We start from the raw sequence: 20764 nt of genomic DNA, 5'->3' as shown, positions 1-20764 counted from the left end.
CCACACTGGGCAGAGCCTGAGCTTAGGAAACCTCAAAGCCCACCTCCACAGTGACATCCTTCCTCCAAGGCCACACCTCCTAATAGTACCACCCCCTGTGGGCCAACCATTCAAACACAGGAGTCTATGGGGGCTCAACCTATTCAAAACACCACAGACATGAACAGCATTTTAACACAAACGAAACGGCTTGGGGGTTGGGGTTGGGGAAATGTAGCTCCCTGGGTAGAGGTGCTTACCCGGCATGGACAAGGCCCCTGGATTCAGTCAGGCATGGTGGGCCATGCCTTTAATCCCAGCCCTTGGGAAGTGGAGGCTAAAAGAGAAGAAATTCAAGGTCATCCTTATGCATAGTTTTAAGGTCAACTTAGGCTACATGAAACCCTTTCTCTAAAAAGGGGGGGGGGCTAATTCTGGGGAGCTAGAGAGATTGCCTAGCAAATAAAATCATTTACTGAGCAGGACTGGTGTCTTCAGTCAAAAGCCAGAACCATGTAACGGGGAAGGTGAGAACAGACAGTCCACCTACTAACGGTGTTACTGTTCAGTTCCTATTTAGTCAGCCATGTCTGCCGAGGTACAATGGGTCCTACTTCCTGTCCTTTCTACTTCCTGTTCCTCTGGTTCTTAGTCCTTCTGCCCCTCTTTGGAGATGTTCCCCGAACCTGCAGGAGGTATATCGTGGGTACACCAGCAACAGTTGACGTTTGCATTGGGTTTAATTGTGGTTTCCTGTGGCATAAAATTCCTTTTAAGCCAGGTGGCGGTGGTGACACATGCCTTTAATTGCAGAACACTGGAGGCAGAGGCAGGAGGATGTCTATAAGTTCAAGGCCAGCCTGATCTACATAGTGAGTTCAAAGCAAGCCAGGGATACATAATGAGACCTGTCTCCAAAAAAATAATAAGAAAGAAAAGAAAAGAAAAGGAAGGAAGAGGGGAGGGAGAAAAAAGAAAAAAAGAAAAGAAAAGGAAGGGAGGAAGGAAGGAAGGAAGGAAGGAAGGAAGGAAAGAAGGAAGGGTTGAAACTTGCTCTAAACAGTAGACCCAGGGTGTATGCATAGCTGTGTGCTATAGCACTTGCTTAGCGTGCACATGAGATCTTATATTCAATCATCACGAAGGTAAAATTAGAGTAGTCTAATGCACCCTCCATCCATCAGGAGTGATAACCCAGGGCTTATCATTCAGCAGAATGTTCCTGCTGCATTTTGCCCAGGGTTGGCTTTGTCAGCTACCTCCAGAAGACCGTTCTGTGCTTACTAATATGCATTGAAGGGCAATGCTCAGCCCAAAGAGCAGACAGAGACCACCACAGGCTCCCTTCCCGAGAGGAGGAAGCATCCAGCCAGGCAACTGCTCTGATGGAGGGACTGGGTGTGTTCTGGTAGGCAGGCAAGGAAGGAGAACACGCGGCAGACCAATGAGCCCCAAGCAGGGGAAGCTACGACCGCATGGGCTAAACCACCTTGCTGACCTAAGAGAGGAAGAGAGACAGGCAGGGAGGAGACAGGTGAGTACATGGGGGAGCAGGGGGGTGGGGGAGGTTAGTCATCAGGTATCAGTGGGTGGGTGTGCCACAGAGAGTTCCGGGAAACTACAAGCCTGGGAGCCGTAGTTGCGGCTTAGGTGACTGGGGCTAGGGCTGGGTTTTCACCAGCATTTAGAACTTTCGTCTCTGGCCTGAGTGTGAAGGTATCTGTGGTCAAGGCTTTTCTCATCTTTGATTCTGTGGGGTTGGGTGAGTGCAGGAGCTGGGAAGGATGTGCCGAGCTCTGTGAGGTGGGTGTGTCAGGCCCGCCCAGGAGCAGGTCCTACCAGCGAAGCTCAGCCCAGCCCAGAGTGTCAGCGGAAGCAGGCTTGGGGCAGCGGCAGAGGAAGAGCAACCAAGCACAGGTATAGGGGTGTGACATGTGGGGCTGTACCACCAGAAGTGGGGGCATTGGTGTGGAGGGCGAATGGAGGTGGGCCATAGGCTCTGGGAAACCCTCTAAGACAAACAGGGCTGCCCCATGTGGACAGATCTTTCCATAGGGATCCTGGAGAGGCAGCCCACGAGCCTGAGACACCTGAGGGGCTGAAGCCCCACTGCGGGCCACCATAGGGTCTTCCCCTAAGTCTTCAGGCTCCTGCTTTCATGCTGACCCTGAGCTCTCTGAGGTCTGCTCCCCTCAAACCCACTCATCCTCTAGGGCCAGGTCCTGTTCTGGAAGACACAGAGCTGATCTGAGTAAAACTGGCTAAAGAGCTTACTGGTAAAGATACCTTACTCGGGCTACCAAGGTATGTTTTCTTTGGTTATTCGGTGCTGGGGATGGAATGTCCTATATGCTAAGCATGTGCCCTACCGCTGAGTGTCCCTTTTTTTGAGATGTAGTCCAGGCTACATCTATATGTAGCCAAGGAGGACCTTGAACTCCTGAACCCTCTCCTTGGAGTTCTGGGATTACAGGCATGGAGCACCACACCACATCAGGTTTATGCACGTGCTGGAGGTTGAACCTAGGTTCAATCCCTGAACCTTAGTTCTACACACTGAGCTGAATTCCAGTCTTGAGACCCTTATGGTGAATGGGGCCTCATTATGCTTTCTAGGATGGTCTTCTATCCTGACCTCAAAGGACCCCTGTATCTTATCAGCCTTCCTGGTAGTTAAAACCATGTATGAGCCACAATGCTCGGGTCTACTTAATCTGTATTTGGCTGTGCTAGAGACTAAACCCCTGTGAAGGCTAGGAAACATTCCAGCCCTGAGCTACCCTTGCCCTTCCGAGGATGTTAATGGGTCTTGAGGAAGCGCTGTCCCAACCTGAAAGGTTCATATATAACAGAAGAGTGTCAGGCCGCATGGTCTCTGTGTCCCCCATGTCTTTGACAGAATGGCTCCTGAGTAACTAGGAGAGGAAATGAGCCATTGGGCATATTTGGGAACTCGTGGATGGGAACTCACAGAAGACTGTCTGGGACTTTTGCCCTACCGGTCGGTACAAGCCACCGCCTGCCTACTCCCTATGGTTATGGGCACTCAATGATAAGAAAGGGACACATAGACTTCTACTTCCAGACCCCTTCACTTATGGTAAACTGAAGTCCTAGCCCTGGGGGACGTGTGGAGGTGGGGCTGGGAGAAGAACTGCGACAGCGACCCCTCGCTTCCCGAACAGCAAGAGACACTAGTGGTCAGCTCAGTCTGTGCTGTCTGATGCTGTTAGTTCTTCCCACCCTGCTGTCCTCAGTGTGCATCCCACTGACACAGAGGTCTTTTTCGTCCAGGGGCATAATAATGATTAATAATAATAATAACAATAATAATAACAACAACAACGATAGCAGTCAAGGAGGAAACAACAGAAAAGGGGGAAACTGTTAGAACTATTTATGGAGCTGAGAGGCCAAGCATTTGCCTGGTGCACACAAGGCTCTGGGTCCATCCCCAGCAGAAAAAAATTAAAGGGTGTGGGCCTCTGAGGCCGGTGGCATGATGGAAGGTTCATGGTGAGGTCACCCAGCCTAAAAGGCTCCAGGAGATTATTCCGAAGGGGCAGGACCAGTCAAGCCTGCAGCAAGGGTAAGACTCACACAGGGTTCAGCTCAGCACTCGCTGGGCCTATGGCTTTTTTTTTTTTTTTTTGGTTGAAATTTTTTTTCCTTTTTTCCAGCTTTGGAAGGTAGGGTGGAGAGAGAGGTGGGTAAGGTGTCATTGGCTCATCAGGGGAGCTAACTACTGAGCTCTGGGATGCTTTCCCAGACAAGCATTTTGAAGGACAAAGGAGCATCTTCCCAGCACTGAGGCAGGGTATTTGTCATGAATTCCAAGTCAGCAAGAGATCCAAGGAACCCTATCTCAAGGAGCAAGAGAGAAGTGGGCGAGGAGCGGCGGGAAAGCTCACTGGAGAGAGCTGACCAGATACTGGAAGGGAATCACTGCCCAGCTCGAGGAGACAGGGAGGCCGAGGGTGATGTTGGAAGGAAGGGCGAGAAAGGCTCTGGGGCAGAGAGGCTGAAATCGGAATTTTGGTCAGAGAGCAAGGCAGCCTCAGTCAGGGAGATGGCCCCATGAGGAAGCAGGCCAGAATCCACAGGATGGCTATCTCTGCTATCTGGGGCACAGGAAGCCTCTAGTCTCTTTTTGGTGACCTCAGACACTCTATCTCCCTCTAGGCTGGGCGACCTCACTCTGGGTTCCTTCCCATCTTTCCCTGGCCCTCCGTCTCAGGGGAAGCTGCCTGGCCATAAAGGTCCAGAACGCACCTTTTTGTTCAGAAAGTCTCACCATGTAATTAACCCTGCTGCCCTGAACTCACTGTGTAGAAAAGTGCACCGTCACCCTGGACTGGTTTTTGGTTTTGGCTTTTGGATTTTTTTTTTTTTTTTTTTTTTTTTTTTTTTTTTTTTTGCACCTAGATTTCTTTTGCTGGCCTAAGCTTAGCTTTGCAGACCAGGCCTAGAATTTATGACGATCTTCCAGCTTTCTGTCTCCCAAGTGCTGGCATTAAAGGTGTATGCCAGCTCTCCTGAGGCTGGGACAAAACTAACAAGTCTAAGGCATGGTTCTCAGCATACCCTGGAGGCCTGGAGGGAGCTTAGCGGATCTTGCACTCAAGCCTGTCAGGGGAAAAGTGGACCTGCTCAGCTTCCCCTCCAACAGAAACAGAGGAAGTGTCTGACTAGCAACTTAGGCACTTAAAAAGGCGAGTGGTGTTTCCTGGGTTTTGGCTGAGAAAAGACCTGAGGCTATCCCAGAGGTAGGCACAAAGACCTGAATCTTGGCCTGTGGAGAAGGCATGAGGGTGTGAATTGGAACGGGAGGCAACAAAGTAAAGCATTTTGTGTGTGTGTGTGTGAGTGTGTGTGTGGTGGTGTGTGTGTGTCTGTGTGGTGTGTGTGTGTGTGGGGTGGTGTGTGTTTGGTGTGTGTGTGTGTGTGGTGGGTGCTATGTGGTGGGTGGTGTGTGTGTGTGTGTGTGTGTGTGTGTGGTGTGTCTGTGTTCTGGGTGTGTGTGTGTGTGTGTGTGTGTGTGTTTTTCTCACTGTTGTGTGTGTGTGTGTGTGTGTGTGTGAGGTGTGTGAGTGTGTGTGTGTGGCAAGGGAGGGGGACACAGGGGCTGAGGTGGGCAGATAGTCTTCCTATTTTCATTGTGAGTCCTTTGCAGCAATCTTCTGCATTATTGGCTGCGCGCCGGGGACTGTGGCTCCGCTGGGCAGAGCTTGGGGAACAGCGTGCAGGACAGATCATGAGTTAGCCTCCTGCCCGCTTTACTTTTGGTTCTTACTTCCTGCCTGTGGCAGAAAATAGCCCTGCCCCGCTCCCTTATCTCAGTTAAGAGCAGCACCCAGCCCAGCTCAGAGGGCAACAGGACAGGTTCCAGAGGTCCCAAGGAGGTAAGAAACACAGTCCCCAGATGTGCACATGGGAACTGAAAGACAGAGACACCTAGAGCGATCGGTCTAGTCCGGGGTGTGTGCGCGCGCGCGTGTGCACACATGCGCGTGTGCACGTGCACTGTGCAAAGCTTCGAGCTTCTGGTTCCTCGATGATGGCTGTGGTTTCTTCGGCGTTCTGTATCTGTGGCCTGAGATATTCTTGCATATATCTGCATGAGCGTGCACTGATGAAAGAACCTGGCTCAATGTATGCCGGTGTAAGGTTTTCCCTAAGGCAGGGGGATGGTGTTACTTTTTTTTTCTCGGACCCATGTGGCTCTGAACAAGTAACTGCATGTACCCAGGCACTGATTTGTATGCTAATGTATGCATGCCTTCGTGTGTCTATGCATGGAAATGTGCGTCGCGGTGTGCTGATGTGGAATCGGTGTCCATGTTACTAGGCCTATGTGGGTCTCCGTGGCCCTCCTCCTAGCTGGTGAAGTGAAACTCCAGTGTTTCTTCTTTTTGGAGGCAGTGGCTACTTGAGGTTTTTTGGGCTTTTTTGTTTTTTTTTTTTCCATCTTCCCCGCAACCTGGCCTCCTCCTCGAAGCAGAGCTGGCGAGAGGGTCCGTGCTACCTCCCTTCCCTACCTACCCCCCTCCTTTCATTTACCGTTTGCCTCCTCTTTGGCAGTCTTTCCCATCTTCGCCATCTGGCCTGGCACTGGGCCCATGCAGCTCCAGAGTCAGAAGCCCAGAGCTCAGGAAAGGGGGGGATGGGGTAGGGGGCTCGGCTCTGAGGGAGGAGCCAGGCCTCATGGCCTCTCTGTCTGCTGAAAAGAGGTCGCTTTTTCACAAATAAGTTCCACTATGAAGAAACCCAAAAACTTCTCTTTGGATTAGGGTAACGAGACCATCACCGTTTCCTTCTCTAGGAGATCCTGGGTTCACCTTTAAGTAGCCGTTCAGAGAGTCCATTTTTGTCTGCTTAAACCTTGTCACTTGTTTTTATCAGAAAGGCTTGACACTCTCGGGAAAGAATGAACTCCTGCTCTCAGTGTCTAGAATGCTCTTCCTCATTGCAAGGAGGTATTGATTTTACAAGGAAGGGTTAAAAAGGATAAGATCTTGCTGTTTTACTTATAAACCGTTTTCAAAAATAAGTTTTAGAAATTTTTTTTTTCTTTTTTCTTTTTTTCAGAGCTGGGGACCGAACCCAGGGCCGCTGAGCTAAATCCCCAACCCAGTTTTAGAAATTTTAATTTTCGTTTTGTTATTATTTTATGTGCACTGGTGTTTTCCCTGCATGTATGTCTGTGTGAGGGTGTTGGATCCCTTGGACCTGGGGTTATAGACAATTGTGAGCTTCCAGGTGGGTGCTGGGAATTGAACCATGGTCTTTTGGAAGAACAGCCCACTGCTGAGAACAGCCGAGCCATCTCTCCAGTCCTATTATTTTGTAAAAGTAATGTACATGCATGTGCCTTTATGTCTGCGGGTCTGTTCAGGTGCCCGAGGGGACCAGAGGTGTTGGAGTCCCTGGGGCTGGAATTCCAGGTTGTGGGCCACCTGATATTCATGCTGGCAAGTGAACCCTAGGTCTCTGCAGGAGCAGTACCAGCTCTTTCCCACCATCTCTCCAGCCCCTTTCCTGAAACTGTAACACCAGTGTTTTCCATACAGCCTGTTCAGAGACCTGGTGTCCTATGAGTCAGTAATGGAGCAGAGGCAGAAGTGTGGTAAATGGTCAGGTGGTTCCCGGAAGACCAAAAAATGGGCTAATAATTTGTTGGATAGAAACCATTTTCCTTCCAAGTGACCAAAGGGATTCCCTCAGGGGACCTAAGTGCAGGGGCTGCTGTGCGTCTAAGAATGTGGTCCTCACCCTAGGGCTTTATTGTCTACTTAAGGGAAAGGGTAAATACACAGGACAGCCAGTGGGTTGAAAGCACTTAAATGCACCAAGCTAAACGGCCTTTTCCATTTGAAACCAGGTGTGCCTTTTGGCTCAGGCTAGCCCTCACGGCTGGGCTCCTCCTATCTCGGCCTCCTGAGTAGCTGGCACTTCAGGAATGCACTGCAACCCCTTGCTTAAGTGCTTAAGTACACGCAGTGGGAGGAGGCATCTCTGTGCACGAGTGAGAGAGAGGCAGGTGTTTGCTGCCAGGGTTCTGAGGGGATTAAAAAGGAAGTGGGTATGGGAATGCATGTCAGTCGGGCAAATGAGGAAATGAACTAAGTGGCCCACGGGCATAGATTTCCTACGGGCAATTCTAAAAGAGCAGGTGCTCTGTGCGGCACCCACCCAAAGGCCCTCCTCTCCGTTTCTGTTGGGAGCAGCCTGGTCCAGGGTGGACTTTGGAGCTAGGCGGTCCTAGATTTGGGTCCTGCCTTCGTTCCTCAGGAGGCAGCTCTCCTGCTTTGCTTTGCTTCCCTATAACAATGACAATAAACACCCACCTCAAAGCACTGTGGGAAGGATTAGAGACCACACACATAGCAGAGCATAGCAGAGCATGGGTGGGGTGGGGTGACCGATGGCTGTCACTTCCCAGTCCATAGGTACTGGTGCAGGTGCTGAGGTCACAAAGATGAATGAGCCACCTTCCGAAGGTAGGAACCGCGGAGTGTACACCAAACCCTGGGTAGCACAAAGAAAGCGGCTAGACTACCCCTGCCCTGCTGAGGAAGACAGAGCCAGGGAAGGGGTCGCAAGCCTCATGGAACATGACTGGGTTTGTCAGGTGAAGAAGGCAGGAGGGACATTCCCGGTTGAAGAAATGCCAGCCGCAAAGAGGCCTGAATGCACACAGCGTGTGCAGGATCTACTGTGAGTGAGGCAGAGGAACTTGGGGTGAGGGGTGAGGCCTTTGCCTTCCGCATGCTTATGTCTTATTTGGTACTAGTCGTTCCGTATCTGTGGGGAGTTGGTTCCCAGCCCCTTCAGAGGCCAAAGTTCTCGGAGGCATAAGACTTACACATGTTGTCCTAAGGCTTTAAGCCCAGGTCAGGTTCTACCTACCAGTAATCCCAGCACGTGGGAAATGGAAGCTGAAGGAGCAGGGTTCAAGGCTACCCTGGGCTGCTTTGTTTTAGGGTAGTTTAGTAGGTCGCCTGAGACCCTGTGTCATCCTCGTCTCCACACAAATAATCTATCTCTGGGTGGCTTATGACCTATATAATACAATGTAAACAGATTCTTTTAAATATTTTCTTTTTTTCTTTTCTTTTTTTTTTTTTTTTTTCCAGAGCTGGGGACCGAACCCAGGGCCTTATGCTTGCTAGGCAAGTGCTCTACCACTGAGCTAAATCCCCAACCGTAAACAGATTCTAATTGTTGTCGTTATTCCATTCTCTCTCTCTCTCTCTCTCTCTCTCTCTCTCTCTCTCTCTCTCTCTCTCTCTCTCTCTGAGAGCGTGCATGCATTCACATCGGTGGGCACTGAACCATCCTACCACCTTTGTGTTTTGCTAAAGGGTTCCCCCTATAGAAGACCAGTCTATGGTCCTGCCTCACTCAGCCTCTGGAATTACAAGCCTGTGCCTCACACTCTGCTTTTTTTTTTTTAAGATTTAATTTTATTTTATGCGTAGGGATGTTTTACCTGCATATGTGACTGTGCACCACATGTGTGCAGCGTCCATGGAAGACAGAGAGGGCACGGGATACCTTGGAACCGGAACTACAGTTGTGAGCTGCCATAGAGGGGCTAGGAAGTGAGCCCAGGTCCTCTTGAAAAGCACTGAGCAACTTTTTTAAAAAGATATTTATTTGTTTATTTAATACATATATGTGCTCTATTTGTATGTATGCCTGCATGCTAGAAGATCCCATTACAGATGGTTGTGAGCCACATGTGGTTGCTGGGAATTGAACTCGGGACCTTGAGAGGAGCAGACAGTGGTGCTCTTAACCACTGAACCATCTCTCCGGTCCTTGAGTGCCTTTTTTTAAAAAGGGGTTTTATTTGTTTTTGTTGTTTTGTTTTGGATAGGTTCTCTGTATGTGGCCCTACTGTCCTAGAACTTGCTGTGTAGACCAGTCTGGCCTTGAACTCACCAATATAGGGTCTTCCTCCTTAGCCCAGGCTGAACTTGAGTTTGGAACTTTTGTGCTTTAGTTTCCTGAGTTCTGCCAGACCTTGTAAATAGATCCATACTGTACTTTTTGAGAGAATAATGACAGGAAAATATCTATATGTGTATTCAAGACAGATGCTTTTTTTTTTTTTTTTTTTTTAATGAAATGGGGAATTGTGCTGTGTTTCCCAGGCTGTTTTTTACCACCCTGGGTTCAAGGGATAATCCTACCTTAGCAGTGCGAGCAGCTGCCTGTAATCTGTCTGTCTGGTGGGCGTTGTTTTTGAGACAGGCTCCATGTGACCTAGGCTGAACTCTAGGCATATTCCTAAATGCTGGGATCATAGCTGAGAAGCACCACACCTGGCCTTTTGTTGAGACAAGGTCCCATGTAGCCCAGGCTGGCCTCTGGCCTCTGCCCTGCGAGTGCTGTGATTACAGACAGGGTCACCACGCCTGGCTCTCAGATGAAGCATATTCTCTCCCTCCTCTCTGTTCGTTCTCTCTCTCTCTCTCTCTCTTTCTCTCTCTCTCTCTCTCTCTCTCTCTCTCTCTCTCTGTTTCGCTCTCCCTCCAGAGCGTCACACTCTAGCCCAAGCTGGCTTCAGTTTCCTTCTGCTTTGCTTCTGAAAGCATCTTTAGATTTATTCCTTAATCTTTATGTGGTTTGCCTGCATGCATGTATGTTTACTTGGTATCCATGAACCTCAGAAGAGGGCACTGGAGCCCCTGAAACTGGAGTTGTGATCCCACCATGTGGGTGCTGGAACCCACATCCTCTGCAAGAGCAGCCAGTGCTCTCAGCCACAGAGCTATTTCTCTAGCCCCGGCTTCTTAGACTCTCAGTGCTGAGACTACAGACATCTACTACTAAGCCTGACTAGAATCCTTTTTTTGTAAATTTTTTTTTCCTTTTTTTTCCGGAACTGGGGACCAAACCCAGGGCCTTGCGCTTCCTAGGCAAGCGCTCTACCGCTGAGCTAAATCCTCAACCCCCTTTTTTTAAAGATAAGTCTAAACATATAACTTTGGTTCGCCTGGGACTTGCTATGCAGATGAGGCTAGACTCAAACTCACAGCATCTGCCTACCAAGCGTACCACCATGCCTGGCCAGATGCAGATTTAAAATAAACATTTGTTTTATCTGAGGTTGATTGAACACAAGGAACTCACACATGGAGGGTTGACTACAGTTCCATTACTTAAATTGGTATTTTATGGAGAAACTATTTATTCCATTTTAACTGTTTTACTATGCTTGCTATAAATCTTGAGAAGCTGGTTGCTAGGAGAACAAAAAAAAAAAGCCCCCATAAATTTAATATAGTCAAGCTTACAACTTAGTAACATAAGCTAATTTATTTATTGAAATGCTGGGGATAAAACCCAGGGCTTTGACTATGTAAGCCACAGCCTCATCCTAATGCAAGAATTTCAATAGTGCATATATATATATATATATATATATATATATATATATGCATTTTTTTTTTTCAAAACAGGGTTTCTCTGTATTGCTCTGGCTGTCCTGATACTCGATCTGTAGACCACGCTGGCCTTGAACTCAGAGTTCCTCCTGCCTCTGCCTCCTGAGTGCTGGGATTCAAGCGTGCCTTTTAATAGATAACTTTTATTTTGTGTATGTATACAGGCCTGCGTGTGTCACTGGACACGGGTAGGTCAGACAACAACTTCTGACCTACCTGTTGGTTCTCTCCTGCCACTTTATGGGACCCTAGAATCCCGTTCTGGTAGTCAGGCCTGGGGACAGGTACTTCCACCCATTAAGTCACCTCACCAGCCCTTTTAAAAAGAATCCGTGCTTTGTTTACACCTATGGGTGTTTTGTCTGCGTGTTTATCTGTACACCAGACAGCATGGGATCCCACGGGACTACAGTTACAGAGGGCCATGAGTCGCCATGTGGTTCCTCGGAATTGAACTCAGGACCTCTGGAAGAGCAGCCAGTGCTCTTAACTGCTGAGCCATCTCTCCAGTCCTAGATTAGTATTTTGGAGATGATGACTCAATATCTGGGACAACTCCTTTCTGTAGATGCCATGTGGATACCTAGGCCCACGGCAATAGTATTCAGCGCTCAAACAAAGAAAACCCATCTCTGCTCGGAGGTAACAGTGTCCTGCACACATTCTGTTGCACAGACTGGGTTTGCAGCTGGTGGTGGAGAGCAAGCTTAGCTTTAGTCTGTCTGTCTGAGACAGGGTCTCATGTAGTTCAGGCTGGCCTCGAACTTCTTTGTAGCTGAAGATGACTATGTTTCTCCTGCCTTAACTTCTAAATGCCAGATCGCTGCTGTGCACCATCCATCACGTGTGGATATACTAGGGTTTGTAAGGCTCTGGGTCCCACCCCTTACCAGCACTGAAAAAGAAATTCTATCACATTACAATATGAATGGATGAGTGGAAGGATAGATAGGTGGGTGGATGGATGGAAGGATGGATGGGTGGGTGGGTGGATGGGTGGATGGATGGATAGATGGGTGGGTGGATGGATGGAAGGATGGATGGGTGAGTGGGTGGATGGGTGGATGGATGGATAGATGGGTGGATGGATGGGTGGATGGATGGATGGATGGAAGAAAGAGTAGTTGTTGGAAACAGGACACTGAGGGAACTAAGCCAGACACTGGGCAAACACTGTCGCCCCATTGCTGTAAAGCATCTAGAACAGACAGCCAGAGACTGGGGAAGGTATGCCCCACGCAGTACTGCTTCATGTCTAATAGCACTGACATAATGAGAAAATTTCATTTCTGAAAATGATTTGTGGTGAGAATTATGTATTAATGATATGGAGTTATTAAACTTTTTAAAAATGATAAGAGGGGCTAGAGGGATGGCTCAGCAGCTAAGAGCACTTGCTGCTTTTCCAGAGAACCCAGGTTTCCCCCAGCACCTGTGTCACTGACTGTAACTCCAGTTCCTTAGTGATCCTGGATTCTGGCCTCAGGCACTGTCCTCGTGCACACAAACCCATACCCAGACACGTAAATACACCTAATTTAAAACACTAATAATGAAGTCCTGGAGATCTGGGTACACACCTTTAATCCTAGCACTCAGGTCTCTTTGAGTTTGAGGTCAGCCTGGTCTACATACTGAGTTCCAGACCAGAGAGCGCTACCCTGAGAGATTCTGTTCCAGAACAACCAGACCTACACAGAGGAACACTGCATTGAAAAACACAAAAGAACAGTAACATCAACAAGAACAACAAGAGAGATGGGTCAGAGGTCAAGAGTGCTCGACCCGGGTCCGGTTCCCAGCACCCACACGACTGCTCACGCGCTCTAATACTCTGGTTCTAAGGCATCTGATGCCCTCTTCTGGCCACCAAAGGCTCCAGGCACATATGTGATGCGGTCCATAACATTCAAGCAAAATACTCATAAACATAAAATTAAAAGATAAGGATTTTAAAATAAAATATCTTTTAAACTTAAAATAAGTAAAATGATGTTAGCAATGGGTGCTGTGGCACCTGTATCCCCAGCTGAGGCAGAAAGGTCGCAGCAATGCTGGCACCCAGACCTGCCAGCCTGGGCAGCACAGTCAGATTGTGTCTCTAGGGGAAAAAGTAAAATAAAGTTTAAAACAGGGGCTGGAGAGATGCCTCAGCGGTTAAGAGCACTGACTGCTCTTCCAGAGGTCCTGAGTTCAACTCCCAGCAACCACATGGTGGCTCACAACCATCTGTAATGGGAATCTGATGCCCTCTTCTGGTGTGTCTGAAGACAGCAGCAGTGTACTTATATATAATAAATAAATCTTAAAAAAAAAAAAAAAAAAAGGAAAAACAGAGCTGAGGGTGTGATCCTAGCACTTGGGAAGTCGGGTCAGGAGGCTCAGGGGTTCAAGGCCAACCTCAACTACAAATAGCAAGTTCGAGACCAGCCTAAGTTATATTAAAACAAAATGGCAAAGACTAAGTTATATTCATTCTGACAGATACACAAACTATGCTTGAGGCAGGGATAGAGAGGTGGCCCCCGTATGGCCTCCTGCATGCTGTAGACTGTCTACCTCTTAGCTGTCCTTGGAATGCCATTTGGCTCTCTCGAAGTGAATGCCCCATGGTTTAGTGAGGAGGGCTCACAGGAGACACAGGGAGAAGATCTGCCAAGGCAGTGGTTCTCGACCTATGGGTCGAGACCCCTGTCACACGTCAGATATCCTGTATATCAGATATTTACATTATGATTCATAACAGTAGCAAAATTACAGTTACGAAGTAGCAATAAAATTTTATGGTTGGGGGGGGGTGTTCGCCACAACCCGAGGAGCTCTATTAAAGAGTCACAGCATTAGGAAGGTTGAGAACCATTGCCTTTGAGGCCTTTCTGGTACCTTCCTGACAGGAATGCTAAAATGTTCTTAATGTGGCTCTGGCCAAGGCCGTCACAAAGTGCCTTGGAGTCACAGCGGTACATTCTCATTTTATAGGTTTAGAGATGAAGGGTTAGGTCACTCAAGCTGAATCTGGCTGGGTCTCTCTGAGCAAACCCAGCCCACAAGGGAGAAGGTGAATAGGATGAACAGGACTGGGATCTTGTACTGGACTTGTGAGTCTGAACTTTATTCCTTAGATAAGGCCGGCGGCGGCGCCAAGCCATCCCAGGCCCAGAGGAAGTGCTCTACAGCCCTCCCCACTGGCCAGACCTATTTGTGGTATTTGTTGTTAGGCTTCCTCTAAAGGACTATGAAGCTGGTGGGTGGGACAAGGCATTTGTTTTGTTCATTACTGTGGACAGGCTGGAACCTTCTAAGGATTCAGTAAACATTTAAGGTAAGGCAGGCGGGCAGGCAGTTGGAAGGACAGCAATCGAAGCATCTTAACGTCCAAACAATGTCTTGAAGTAGATGCTAACACAGAAGCCTTCAGACCCACCCAGATAAGGAGAGTGAAATTCAGGGCAAATCACTTCTCTGAGGCCACAAAGCCAGGCAAGTGACAAAGCCAGGATTCATGCTTAGCCTGCCTGGAACCCTTGACTGCAAGACCTGGGCATGACACTGTAGGACAGAGAGGAACTATAAAATGCCGTTCTGCTTGTTACCGATGGGGAAAGATGGCCTGAAGAGCCGTGAGGCGGAGACTCAAGAGGCCAGTGGTTAGCTAAGTGTTTAGACTATGATTCTGTTTCTCATAACTTTACTTTTGGCTTGTCTCCTCACTCCAGGTCTCCACTTCTGAAGAAGTTGCACCACCACGGGCTTCCAGCCTTGGCCAGTCATCTGCCCCCGAGGTCACAGACCACACGCCCATGTCTTGCCTCTGCTTGCCTGGGGACAGACTCTGTATAGCCACCAGGCTACCACCCTGGAGGTGAAAGTCATGCTCTGACCTTGGTGTTCCCTATGATGCCTCAGACTAGTTTCTCTTCCCACCTGGACGCCATGTTTGCCAATTCTTCAGGCAACACCTCTTCTACCGACAGCTCTGTGCCCCAGTGCCGTGACTATCGGAGTACACATCGTTTGCATATGGTGGTCTACAGCTTGGTGTTGGCGACCGGTCTTCCTCTCAATGCTCTGGCTCTCTGGGTCTTCCTGCGTGTACTGCGCGTACACTCGGTGGTGAGCGTGTACATGTGCAACCTGGCAGCCAGCGACTTGCTCTTCACCCTGTCACTTCCCCTGCGCCTCTCCTACTATGCACGGCACCACTGGCCCTTCCCAGACTTCCTGTGCCAGACGTCGGGCGCCATCTTCCAGATGAACATGTACGGCAGCTGTATCTTTCTGATGCTCATCAACGTGGACCGCTATGCGGCCATCGTGCATCCGCTGAGACTGCGCCATCTGCGGCGGCCCCTGGTGGCGCGGCGGCTCTGCCTGGGCGTGTGGGCTCTCATCCTGCTGTTCGCTGTGCCCGCCGCCCGCGTGCACAGCCCGACCACCTGCAAGTACGAGAACGTCACCCTGAGCCTGTGCTTCGAGAGCTTCAGCGATGAACTGTGGAAGGGCAGGCTGCTGCCACTCCTGCTGCTGGCCGAGACCCTGGGCTTTCTGCTGCCCCTGGCGGCTGTTGTCTATTCGTCCGGCAGGGTCTTCTGGACACTGGCGAGGCCCGACGCCACTCAGAGCCACCGGCGACAGAAGACCGTGCGCCTCCTACTGGCCAACCTCATCATCTTCCTGCTGTGCTTCGTGCCCTACAACTCCACGCTGGCAGTTTATGGGTTGCTGCGGGCCAACCTGGTGAAGAACAGCCTTCAGGCCCGCGATCAGGTGCGCGGAGTGCTGATGATAATGGTGCTGCTGGCCGGCGCCAACTGCGTGCTGGATCCGCTGGTTTACTACTTCAGCGCCGAGGGTTTTCGTAACACTCTTCGCAACCTGGGCACCCCGTTTCATACCAGGCCTTTGCCTACCAATGGGGCTAGAGGGGAGCTCACCGAACCACCCTCAGAAAGCACCCAAAACACTGGGCAGGATGCCACCAGCCAGAGGCTACTTCAACCTGCCAATCTGGGTACACGCACGGACAACGGCCCCCAAGATTCAGCCCTCTGAAAGGACACAGCCATAGTGTTTACAGTTTTGTGCCTCCCTCAAAAGCTTAGGTGGTAACTTTTGAAGGAGGTGGGCTGGGTAAGTGGACTTTGAAGCCACTCCAGCTCTAGCGTGCGGGAGGGAACAAGTGTGCAAGCAAGGACATTGGAATGGAAGTTTGCTGCCGCTGACAGCTTTAACCTCTGACTATTTACACAGAGGAACCCTGCCCCAGTATATAGGAAACCAAGCAGTGAGTGTATTCATGGCTAAAGAGCCGGTATGTGGAACAGAAGATGGATCTCCTGGATTTAGGTCATCAGTCTGAGAGCTAACAATTCCCTGACCTTGGTGAATCAACTACACAGACGTTCATCCGTCGTCTTCAAAACTAAAACTCAGGGCTGGTGGTGGAACTGAGAACCCACAGCTTACACATGCTGGGCCAGCACATTCCCAGCCTTACCTGCCTACTACTGCGCTTACTCAAGGGCAATGGACGCTGTGCCACCAGCCCTGGCTTCCCTGCTTGGGTGGGAGGTGTGACACAAATAGTTCTGACCCATTTCGTGACTCGCAACAACTTAGACTTGACACCTGGCATGAGGTTGACGCAGGGCAGAGCTGTGCGTGCGTGCGTGAAGTCCCTCTCACTTGCAAGTTCTTGGTTCCTTTTCTAGGTCATCCTTTTTCTTTCTGTAGCTCTCAGGACCTCTTCCATCCTCGGTCTTTAATATTCAGTCTCACTTCCCTCTCTCTCCTCCCCCTGCCCCCCGCCATGACTGAACTTGGTATGTTGCAGAGGCTGGCCTTGAACTTTTTCGTTTTGTTCTCTTGTTTTGAAGACAAGAGTCTTGCTATGTAGTTCTTGTTGTCCTTGAACTCACAGAGATCTGCTGGCCTCTGCCTCCTAAATGCTGGGATTAAAGTGTGTTCCACTAAGACAGACTTTGACCCTTTTTTTTTTTTTGGTTTGTTTGTTTGTTTTCCAAGACAGGGTTTGGATTTGTCTGTGTAACTCACTTTGAACTCACTTTGTAGACCAGGCTGGCCTCAAACTCACAGAGATCCACCTGCCTCTGCCTCCTGAGTGCTGAGAGTAAAGGTGTGTCCAGCATGCCTAGTGGTGGCCTTAAATTCTTTTTTTTTTTTTTTTTCTTTTTTTTTTTTTTTTTTTTAGGAGCTGGGGACCGAACCCAGGGCCTCGCGCTTGCTAGGCAAGCGCTCTACCACTGAGCTAAATCCCCAACCCTTAAATTCTTTTTTTTAAAAAAAAGATTTATTTATTTTATGTATATAAGTACACTGTCGCTGTCTTCAGACACACCCATCAGATCCCATTACAGATGGTTGTGAGCCACCATGTGGTTGCTGGGAATTGAACTCAGGACCTCTGGAAGAGCGGTCAGTGCTCTTAGCTGCTGAGCCATCTCTCTAGCCCAGCCTTAAATTCTTGACCCTCCTGTTTCAGCACTTCCTATGTGCTGGGGTTACAGGCGTGTGCACCATGCCCAGCAGCAGTCAGTATTTTGTGGAATTTTGATCTTTTGAAAGTGGCTCTTTCTACATGGCCATACCACACTTTGCTTCATATATATATATATATATATATATATATATATATATATATATATATGGCATGGGGATGTTGAGGGAGTAGATACAGAGAAAGAAAGAGAGAATAGAGGAGTACAGGAAGGCCATGAGCACTTGGAGAGAGACAGGAGAAAGGAATGGGGAGTTGGGGAGCAGGAGCAAGAGGACAGAGCTAGAAAGCAAGAGTGCTTCTCTGTCTCTTAACTCATTTTCTCCATACCCCATCCTGGTCCTCCTCCCTTTCTCTCCCTTCTTTCTTTCTTTTTTTTTTTTTTTTTTTTGTTTTTTTTTTTTTTTTTTTTTTTTTTTCTCCCTTTTTTTTCGGTAAGGAACACTTCCTCCTCCCCCCCCCCCCCCCTTTTTTCCCTCCCCCCCCCCCCCCCCCCTCTCCTCCCCCCCCCTCCCTCCCTCTCTTTCCTCTCCTCCTCTGACCTTTACCATATTTGCAGTCAAGCATCAATCCTCAAACCGTTTGGTCTCAAAACACTTTGTGCAAAAATTGAGGGAGCCAAGGACCAAGACCTTTTGTTTCTTCTCTTTTCTTATGTTGCTCACCACGTCATTAATTAAAGCTAACATGTTTCTGAAACACGGAAGCACACAGAAGCACACATTCCACTGAGCTGTGAGAGCAGAAACGGCCTCACATTTCATGAAGCCTCTGGAAGCCTCCCTATTCCCTGGGGAGAGAATGAGCATGGTTGGACAAGGGACATCTTAGCAAAGTCTTCACCTCAGACTTCCTCCAAGAGCTGGTCTCTAGGCCACACTTTGAGATGCCTCTAGGAAGAGGACACTGATGAACACTTGCTCATTGTGGTCCTTAGGTCTCTGGAGGACACAAATAACCAGCGCCAGGGTGGAGAAGGAGAAAGAACAGTGTCACCAGGAGTGTACAAGGAAGTCAGGGGGGACCTGTCTGAGAGAGCAGGAGGATAGCTAAATGGTTTTCTTCCCTCTTTGTCCAAGTAGGACTGGGTTGTGGGAGGGGCTGCAGAGTTGATGCTGTGACATTTTTAGCCCCTGACATTGAGAACTGATGTCATATATATGCCCTATAGGCACTATGCCCCCGTGTCTCACAATACAGTGAGATTTCCCAAATGCTTCTGTTTTAGTTGAGATTTGGACCTTTTGTATCTGTTGGTGATTTGCAGGGGTAACATGACCCCTGGTGGCCAAACTAGGGAAATAACCTCCATTCCTCAGTGATAGGCTAGTATGTCAGTCTAGATGCATGGAAGTCAGATGCCCATCAGGCCCTTACCAGCTGCTCTAAAGATGCTGTTAGCATCTGTCCTAAGCGCCTCTCTTCCTCAGGACTCAAGGTCTGTGCTCTTCCTGGCTGGAGCGTATGAGCGCCACCCCTCTGAGGCAGCATCTCAGGACTTTGTGCTCCAGGAACAAAGTTAAACAGAAGTGTGTGTGTATGTGTGTGTGTGTGTGTGTGTGTGTGTGTGTGTGTGTGTGTGTGTAGTCTGTGGTTGTGGCTCAGTTGATGGAGTGCTTGCTTTGCATACATAAAGCCCTGGGTTTGATCCCAGCACCACATAAACCTGGCCTAGTATTGTATCATCCCAGCACCCAAGAAGTAGAGTCCTAATGGCACACCCTGTTAACCCAGTGCTGTGGTGGTGGTAGTGGTGGTGGTGTTGATGGAGATAGGAAGTTCTCTGTCAGTTTCAGAGGTGAGGCTAACCTCATCTACACGGAGTCCCAGACAGACATGGCTACATAGACTCTGTCTCAAAGAAAGAGAGAAAGGAAAAGAAAGGGAGAAAGAAAGAGGAAGGAAGGAAGGAAGGAAGGAAGGAAGGAAGGAAGGAAGGAAGGAAGGAAGGAAGGAAGATCAGAAGTTCTATGTTATCCTCAGCTACTGTGTTCTGGGATATGTAGGACTGGCTCAAAAGACTTCCCAGCTGTGGTGGCTTGCGCCTCTAATCCCAGAGGCAGGCAGATCTCTGTAGGTTCAAGGCCAGAGTGGTTTACATAGCCAGGCCAGCCGCACCACATGATGAGACCCTCTTCTCAAAACAAACAAACAAACAAACAAACAACTTGAGGGGTGTGAGTCTGGTGTCCCTGCCTGCAATCCCAGCTCTGTAGACACTGAGGCTGGATGACCACGCATTAGAGGCCAGCATTTACAATCCCTAGGTGTGACCTCTAGCACAACAAAACTAGATAAACAAATACATTGGAAAAAAGATTGACCTAGGAGATGGGAGCACATGCATTTAATCCCAGCCATTGGGAGGCAGAGGCAGGCGGGTCTCTGTGAGTTAAAGGCCAGCCTTGTCTACACAGTGAGTTCCAGAACAGCCAGGGCTACTATATGGAGGAACCCTGTCTCAAAACCTTCCCTCCTCCCAACCCCCCCAAAAAAAAAAGAAAGAAAGAAAAAAAAAAATGAGTATTTTCAGGTACAGGTATTGAATGGATTCCAGAATAATTAAAACAGCATGTATCACCTATGAGACTATGTAACTTATTTATTCTAATTTTTGTATGTAATTTCGTCTTCCTCCATCTCCCTAGGTAGAACGTAAGCTCCATGGGGAAGGAGGGGGGTGCAAGGATTTTTGTTTGGTTGGTTCACTGATGTGTTTACTGGCATCTAGAACATGCTTGGCATAGAGTTAGAACTCAATAAAGCATCAGGGAATGAACCTTGTGAAGTACTTGACTATCGAGTGGTGACCACAACACAGGTGCAAAATGTCTATAGAGAAAGACTGACATAAAGGGATGCAGAGAAGGTTCTGGCAATTAACTTAAGGGAGCCCCTGAGAGTTGCCCAGCAAGGTTGGAGGACATACTTGTAGGATAGAACTGTAGGGGGATCAGGTAGGGAGAGTAAAGAAGAGAAAAGTGCTGTGGGAGTGACCACATGAGGGAGAAGTAGGGTCAGGCCCGAGGAACAAGCAGATGGAAGCAGGTTGCCTCTAGCCTGAAATATGGTGTCAGAGCCCAGAACGGTTTCCACACATTTCACCACCACGAGAACGACATGGAAGGCAGAGGAAGTGAGTAGCACCTGCCGAGTAACAGACGGTGCAGGTCTAAAGAGTGCCATTTTTACAAAGTGTCCCTCGAAGCAAGAAGGGGGCAGAAGGGAGAAACCCAGAGCCCTGCCCCACACACTCACATGCTCTGGACCTGCCCCAGTTTACACCAAGAGGAAGAAGAAAAATCTTAGGTGA

The 20764-nt window shown here is 49.0% G+C and overlaps 1 protein-coding gene across 3 annotated transcripts; it reads left to right on the top strand.

Annotated features, from left to right (window-relative positions):
• The first annotated feature begins 1656 nt into the window (after window positions 1–1656).
• Window positions 1657–16052, top strand: Lpar5 (lysophosphatidic acid receptor 5). 3 transcript variants are annotated; one of them, XM_032905655.1, is made up of 3 exons: window positions 1657–1896; window positions 2193–2283; window positions 14651–16052. In XM_032905655.1, the coding sequence occupies exon 3, from the start codon at window positions 14829–14831 to the stop codon at window positions 15984–15986; it is 1158 nt and encodes a 385-aa protein (XP_032761546.1). In that variant the 5' UTR covers window positions 1657–1896; window positions 2193–2283; window positions 14651–14828; the 3' UTR covers window positions 15987–16052. The 3 variants fall into 3 exon arrangements, with proteins under 3 accessions (XP_032761546.1, XP_032761547.1, XP_032761548.1); XM_032905656.1 differs by lacking the exon at window positions 2193–2283; XM_032905657.1 differs by lacking the exons at window positions 1657–1896; window positions 2193–2283 and adding an exon at window positions 5334–5381.
• Window positions 16053–20764: the final 4712 nt, after the last annotated feature.

The sequence above is a fragment of the Rattus rattus genome, chromosome 6 (genome assembly GCF_011064425.1).
Source record: "Rattus rattus isolate New Zealand chromosome 6, Rrattus_CSIRO_v1, whole genome shotgun sequence".
Lineage (NCBI taxonomy): Eukaryota > Metazoa > Chordata > Mammalia > Rodentia > Muridae > Rattus > Rattus rattus.
Note: the sequence above shows the minus strand (reverse complement) of the source record. Positions and strands in the feature narration are given on the sequence as shown.